This window comes from Gekko japonicus, unplaced genomic scaffold (genome assembly GCF_001447785.1).
Source record: "Gekko japonicus isolate JY-2015 unplaced genomic scaffold, Gekko_japonicus_V1.1 scaffold1130, whole genome shotgun sequence".
Classification (NCBI taxonomy): domain Eukaryota; kingdom Metazoa; phylum Chordata; class Lepidosauria; order Squamata; family Gekkonidae; genus Gekko; species Gekko japonicus.
This window is the reverse complement of record NW_015169811.1, coordinates 54,192-61,653: the sequence shown is the minus strand read 5'-3', so window position 1 is coordinate 61,653 and position 7,462 is coordinate 54,192. Positions and strand designations below refer to the sequence as shown.

At 40.2% G+C, this 7,462-nt stretch overlaps 1 protein-coding gene across 1 annotated transcript in view; it reads right to left on the bottom strand.

Moving 5' to 3' along the window:
* Window positions 1–7,462, bottom strand: part of YTHDF1 (YTH N(6)-methyladenosine RNA binding protein 1) — a 21,975-nt gene that overhangs the window by 13,291 nt on the left and 1,222 nt on the right. Inside the window, exons 2-3 of the mRNA XM_015417148.1 lie at window positions 5,969–5,993; window positions 3,334–3,413 (exon numbers count right to left, since the gene is read on the bottom strand). Of these exons, the coding sequence (XP_015272634.1) occupies window positions 3,334–3,413; window positions 5,969–5,993 (105 nt within the window). The remainder of the gene's footprint in view (window positions 1–3,333; window positions 3,414–5,968; window positions 5,994–7,462) is intronic.

The window sequence follows — 7,462 nt, the reverse complement described above, 5'->3', positions numbered from 1 at the left end:
GAAAGAGTTTTTTGGAGGGACGCTGTAAAAATACAGACATCCCCCCTTTCCTCCTGCCTTCCACAAGCAGAAAACTTTTTCTAAGATCCAAGTCTCTGTGTTTCTAATATAGTACTCTGCAAAGCTGTTACCAGCTCTTTAACCACGTATAGGATTACAAAAAGTGTGTGCCCACACAAAAGGGCTTATTTTAATTATAGAGGTTAGCATGATGCAAAGAAAACAGCTTGCCATGTCTATTAAAATCCCACTGGGTGGCCTCTGGCAAGCCAGTAGAGTTATGTGCACTCACCTCAAAGCTATGACCAGAATAAAAGGAGGTAAGAATTGTTAAGTACTTGGTAAACTGAAGCATTCAAATTAAAATTATCTGTATATGATCTAAATAAATGTGAATGAAAAAAGTCAACCTGGCTTCAGGTTTTGAATGATGGTTCAGTTACTAAAGTCCCCAAACATTCCATCAAGTGACTTACTGTTACTTGTGAAAACTACTTAGTTTTCAAATAGATATTGCTGTATAAAATCACAACAATGCCAGGGAATAAGACAGATTCATGAAGAACAGGTCTACAAGTGCTGGGAGGCATCATCAGGGGAAGGCCTCAGCTTCTATTGCCGTTGTTGACCTTCCAGAGCAACCAGCTGGCCACAGAGTGACACAGGATGCTGGATTAGATGATCTGTTCCAGCAGAGCTCTTCTTATGTTCACATCAAGACTGGATTGCTGTAACAAAGACCACATAGCTCTCCCCTCAAAGTCAACCTGGAGACACTCAGTGGTGGCGAACCTATGGCACGGGTGCCAGAGGTGGCACTCAGAGCCCACTCTGTGGGCACACGTGCCATCGCCCCAGCCAGGCCCAGACCATCATTAAAGTGTCGAATTCTCCGCCAAATAATTTTAAGTAAATGAAAGCATTTGGGATTGCTTTCCTTACTTTGTTTGGATCATCTTAAGTTAATGTATGAGTTGTTTTTTCTAAAGTAAAACCTCAGTATTCAGGTTAAATTGCCGTGTTGGCACTTTGCAATAAATAAGTGGGTTTTGGGTCACAGTTTGGGCACTCGGTCTCTAAAAGGTTCGCCATCACTGCACTAGCTGATGCAGAACACTGCAGTTTGGTTGTTACGAGAAGGTAGCTGAAGCGTGCATATTAAACCCATTCTGCAGTCACTTCACTGGCTGCCCATGAGCCACCAGGCATACTTCAAGGCATTGGCCATCACACAGAACCCTCATATCTACAGGACCACCACTCCTCTGATACTACACAACAAGTAACTTTGCTCACCTGAACAAGGCATCACACAGAACCCTCATATCTACAGGACCACCACTTCTCCTCTGATACTACACAAGTAACTTTGCTCACCTGAACAAGGCCCTCTGCAGGTACAAACCACTACCTATACACATACATTCTCCGTAGCGGCCCTCACCTTGTGGAATGGATTGTCTAAGGAGGACAGGAAATCTCCTACACTTCTGGCATTCCACAAACTATGTAGAACAGGAGGGCATTTTTAAGATGAAAAATAATAATAATAAAAAGGTGATAGGGCTATATTATAAAGAATGGTTCAAGAAATGAAAGAAGAAAACAGGTCTGTAGACTTTACTATTTGGTATGGCATGTGTTATCTGTTGCTGTATTCATTTTCTTGTTCTCAGTGCACTGTATTCCTCCTTACAAAATACCACTGATTGCTGGTTTAACAGGTCATGATAATATTTCAATACAATCAACAGGATGGGACATCCAGTTTAATATTTCAATACAATCAAGAGGATGAGACATCCAATAATCAAAGAAACCAACATGCTATCCCAACAATTCACTGGTTTTTTTGCAAACACAACTATGCAAGAATCAAGCAAACCCATCAACCATCAAACGAGAAGCATCCATTTCCGTGAATGATCCAAGATATGTTAGGCTGATTTACTGTAACGTTAGAAACACAATTTCCAACTTATGAGGAAAAGTACCCCTAATATGACTCAGCTGGTGCCCCTTCAGTAAATACATGATCTTATGATTAATCTCCAGTAAGTCTTTAGCTACAAAGCCCACCAATATTTGATACTATGGCTCATTCTCTTGGAAGCTTTTTGCCAACAGCTACATAGAAAGATTTTATGTTGTAGTCTGCAACTTCATCCATCAGTGGAACGGCTGTTGGATGCAACTCACTGTACCAAACATAAGCAGGACCTTCGACTAAGGAACTCCTAAGCTACAGAGACTGTGGGAGGGGTCAAATATATCAAAACATTTGAATCCTTACGGGATCATAAAAACAGAATGTTGCAATTTTTTTCCCCTCAACCCCTCTACGAGGGTTCAGAACAAAAAAAAATTTCCTCAACCCCTCTACGAGGGTTCAGAACAGTAAATGTCTTAGAGGGAAAATGGTCATCTGCTGAGGAAATGTTCATCTGTCATTTCTAGAGCCCAGTTGTGCCACATTTGGGGAACACTGCTTTATGTTTTACTTTGAAAGTGGACACTTATTGTTAAGTAAGAGCCATGCATCACCCTTAGCTTTAGCAGAAGCTGACTGTAGCCAAAAGATCCAGCATGGCATGAGGCAAATAATTTTTTCAGTGGAACAGCTGCATAAGAGTGGAGGGGGAAAAGGAATCATTGACAATTAGTTGGCACCTCACGGTATAACAGGAAGAATTCTCGTCCACACAAAAAAAGGTTAAGGCAAAAATGATGTGCAGAGTCAGGAGTTTTACATACGAGTTGTTAGCCTTCCAAAACAAGCAGCTTGCCTGGAATTACACTATGATCTCCACAACAGCATGGACACACATGACAAAATGGAATGCAACAGCCCGAAACAGAGCTTACATCAGCTACTTTGATATACATACTTTCATTTGTGGTTTTAGACAAATTATCAATTTGCCCTAGATGCTACCGTGCTGGTTCACCCCTCCCCCACCAGCTTTGGCAGTGTGCTCTGTGACACAAGCTTTTCTGGGACTTCTTGGGTTCTCTTCAATGATGCACTACTACGAAATTCTACTGAAATGCAAATTCCTATTAAGTAACAGTTCCTGGCCCTGAGATTCCCAAGCATTTTAGGACATTAAAAAGCTCAGTGTTAACTGCAAGAGGAATAACAGTGATCTTTACATCTGCAGCAGAAATGTACGAAAACACATTCTGAGTGATGTGGGGGTTGTGAGTGGGCATGCTAAATATTTTCGCCTCCACTATGTTCTAAAAAGGATCCTTTTTAAAATGGCAGAATTCCTTGATTTTCACCCCCCAAAAGCTCCTTTAAAAAAAAATGTTTCAGCTGTGTTGACTAACCTGATTTGACTGTCCAGAAAGGTAAGGCTCAAAATCGTTGTCGTGAACTGTATCCTTCTGGTGAAGTGAACCATTTTGCACTGAAACAAAGAATACTACTGTTGTAACATTGTACATTCTGAAGTTTTGGTGTGAAGCATATGCTAATGTGTAGCGATAGGATATATAAACAAATCTTCATCCTATGGCACTGCTAATTCTTGTTCAGAGGGATCAGATTTCAATATGATGGGGGGGGGATCCACATGCACTCAAATACGCCCCCGTTGCTTACAAAACTAGTTTGAATAACTGTCACCGAGCAGCCTCAAGCAGGTTTTTCAACAACCTGCAACATAGAAGAACAGGACTAATGCTCATACAGTGCATTCTTAACACTTGTATATCCTGTGAAGGAAAAGAGAGGGACTCAGCAGGCAAGAGGCTTTAATGGCTGCAAAGCCCTAAAGAGGTGAATAAAATACTAGCAGTGTGGTCATCAGTCTCTGGGTGCTGATATATCTAGTGGAAATCGTACACTTCCTGATAAGTGTTAGAAATACCTTCATTTAGCCTGGTCTAGCTTACATCCTGTACAGTGCCTCAAAAAGTACCAGTGTTCGTTAATTAGTAGTATCTGCAGTAAATCTGTCAAACTGTGGCCTAGAGAGCTGCTGGGATTCTTAAGATTAACAGGGGCTCCTCTATGAGATCATCATTACTAAGGTTAACTGAAAGCCTGCAACCTCGAGAGAATAGTTGGTATTAGGCAGTAGTAGAAGAGGAGATTGGATTTATACCCCGCCCTTCACTACCCAAGGGAGTCTCAGAGCGGTTTACAAACTCCTTTCCCTTCCCCTCCCCACAACAGACACCCTGTGAGGTAGGTGGGGCTGAGAGACCTCTTGACAGAAACTGCTCTTTTTCAAGAACAGCTGTGCCAGAACTATAACTTGCCCAAGGTCATCCAGCAGGTGCAAGCGGAGGAGTGGGGAATCAAACCTGGTTCTCCCAGATTAGAGTCCATGAATTTAACCACTACACCACTACACACAGGGAGACAGCAAGGGCTAGCAGGGACAATCAGTGCTCCACATAAACCCTACAATACTCTCAGATCACCAGACACTCTGCAATTAACTGAGTTCCCAATGCAAATATGCAGGGGTTCCTTTGCTGACCAGTTGATGTGGGAAAAGTTCTCTTAAGAGCATTTAAGAGCGCAAGAAAGTTTTCATAGTGCAAGCTACAATACTACATTTAAATGCTCAAAGATTAAGAAGTATTTATACATATAAAGATATCAGAGAAGCATGACTATGCTATGCTACGCTACATACATTTATACTTCATAAACCTACAAACATACATTTGACAAAAATAGGATGCCTTAGCCTAGTACAGTTAGAGTACTTTAAATAGCTCAATGTAACCTCAAGAAAGCCAAAAATATTCATACTTCCTGTTTGGTTTATTTACAGAAACTGCTTTGCTGTAAATCACCTGTTGGGGTGATCTAGAGCAAAAAGCTTTAATGTGAAGCACTCGAAGCATAATGTCAATGTTTAAATGCTATTAATGGCCATTTTCCAGAATACCTGTGATGCTAACCTATCTCAGCCACAGTAACTGTTAGGTTTGCTTAAACCTACTGAAATCACTCTGTTCTGGATTATGACAAGAGACACAAAGATAACTCTTTTAACTCTTACTCATGTAATCCGCTCTGAGCCCACTAGCGGGGAGAGCGGAATATAAGTCGAAATAAATAAATAAATAACTGACTGATTAAATGGCACAGTCCAGTGAAGGCTACTTATAGAAACTTCTCACTTGTTCACTGTGTTCTCTTCGCTGATGTACTTTAAACCCCTTTAAATAGTGAAAGTGAAAATTGCAGACACTGGCTTCCTACAGCAGGCAGCATGCATACTGTAACAGAGCATACAATCATTTGAGGCAACATGTCTTTGAAAATGTAAATAATATAGTTCTTGTGGGTTTGATGTACTGTTTTCCACTATGAAATATCAGGATGGGATGACCTATAAATATGAATAAAATAGTTTTCAAACATATAATGTGAATTGCAAGGACTGTTTGCTTTCTAAAACTATTTATATCAAGTGTTACAATGTTACATATGATCCTCTGCAACATCATGCACTCAGGGGAGTTTGCAAAAACAGTTTCGGTGGAAAAAGAGCAGTGATGTGTCAGCTCCCATGATCCATAATCCCACAGATACTCTGGTGATAGAAGAGGAAGTAGCCTAACTGCAAGATGAAGTTACCACTTAATTTTTTTCCCTTGGAAAGATGAGGCATGATACTGTTGCAAAATCAGGCATCTGTTGTTAAAACAAACTTTAAGATAATGCCTACACATATACACACACACAAAACAAAAGTGTGAAAAGGCAAACAGTCCTTGCAATTCACATTATATGTTTGAAAACTATTTGTGTTGTAGCCCACTGGAAATTTAGCCCATTCAACTCCAGGAGGCTTCAGGGAAACCACAACCAGGATCTTACTGCACATATTTATTAGAAGCTGTTTCATCACTGAGAGCCAGCTATTGCCACTTATGAACAAAGTCCATCTCTACTTCAGATTACTTTGAGATATATATGTTAGATTAGAATTTCCCTTACCTTTATTATCTTGTCCTTTCGGTCTCTGTCATACCATAACACATGATAAAAAAAAACAGAACAGATATTATTTGTCACTTGCTAAGCCCTTGAAATAAAGCAAACCTGCATTCTAATGTAAGCATATTGTAATTCATAAAATATAGTGCACACAATTCTACAGGAACAAGGACATCTTTTTTCTTCTTCTTTCAAAAGCATCCAGATTTAAATCAACCCAATTCCCAACCATTATTCCGTTTCCTGCCTTAAAAGCCCCTTGTCTGATCAGCCAATACTTATATGGAATGATCTCAGAATGACAAATTCTATACAGGAAGTCAAGGGCACGAACATGTACAGTGTCAGGGATTCTGAGGAATCAGTACAAAAAGAATATAACAAATATCAAAGTCTGTGAGATTTTTTAAAAAGGGAAACCACTACAGCTTCCAAAAGGGCCCTAGAGAAGGGACTGGGAACCTAAATGTTAAGTGAAAGAGTTCCAAGTTTGAATCTATCTGGTTTTCGATATTCTCATATCTTTCCATGCATAATATATTGCCTACAAATTTAAATTATCACAGGTGGTTGCTGATGTAAAGTTATGACGTGTTGGCTGAGGGGGTGATGGTGGTGGTTGTGATTCTCACTCCTGTATTTCTGCTGACTAGTGGTTCTATGTATTGTAGCTATGAGTTGTAATGCTTACTTTTTCAATGATTTTGTTTTAGTCTTGTAAGTGTTGCGGAAACGTGCTTTTATGATGCTGTATCTTTGTAAAAGGCAAAATAAACAATTTAAAATTCAAAAAAGAAAAAGAAAACAGAGCAGAGACCAAAAGAGAAGCATGTAACTTCTCAAAAAAAGACAGACAGTATGTGTACTAGATATATTCAAATAAGGCTGCCCTGTGAGAAAAAAGACCTCAAAGGAGAGAAAGAAGCTGACTGCTAGCAAGATCACCAGGATACCTAAACCTATAAAGGAAAGGGGAGGAGGATGACACCCCAAGTCTCAGACCAAGACAACAGTGGAGAGAGAGAAGGGCAACAAGGAAAGCAAATGCCCACATCTTGGCATTTAAGAAACAAGTAGAGAGTAAACAAGTTCCTGGGGAAATTAGTAAAGTCAGAGAAACTCCTCACACACAGAACCAGAAGCATCTTAAATCAGTGAGAAGTGGTTTCTGAAGGGAATGACACAAGAGGTACAGAGGGGGAAAAACCCAAATCTACTGTATGTGTGAAAGAAAAGTTAGTACCACAGCAGCTGGAGAATACCTAAAGAAAGGGCAGCTATGGAGAGGGAAAGGGAAATCACCGTCTCACCTCACTCATGAACTCTGCAGGAGGCCTTAGGCAAGCCATTCTCTGTCAGCCTCAGCTCCACCAAGCCTAGCACATGAGTAATAATCCTGGCTCACCTTACAGGGCTATTATAAGAACTACAGGAAAAAAATCAAGCCCTCTGAACAGTTTATAAATGGTTAACATTATTATTAAAGGGGGAAAG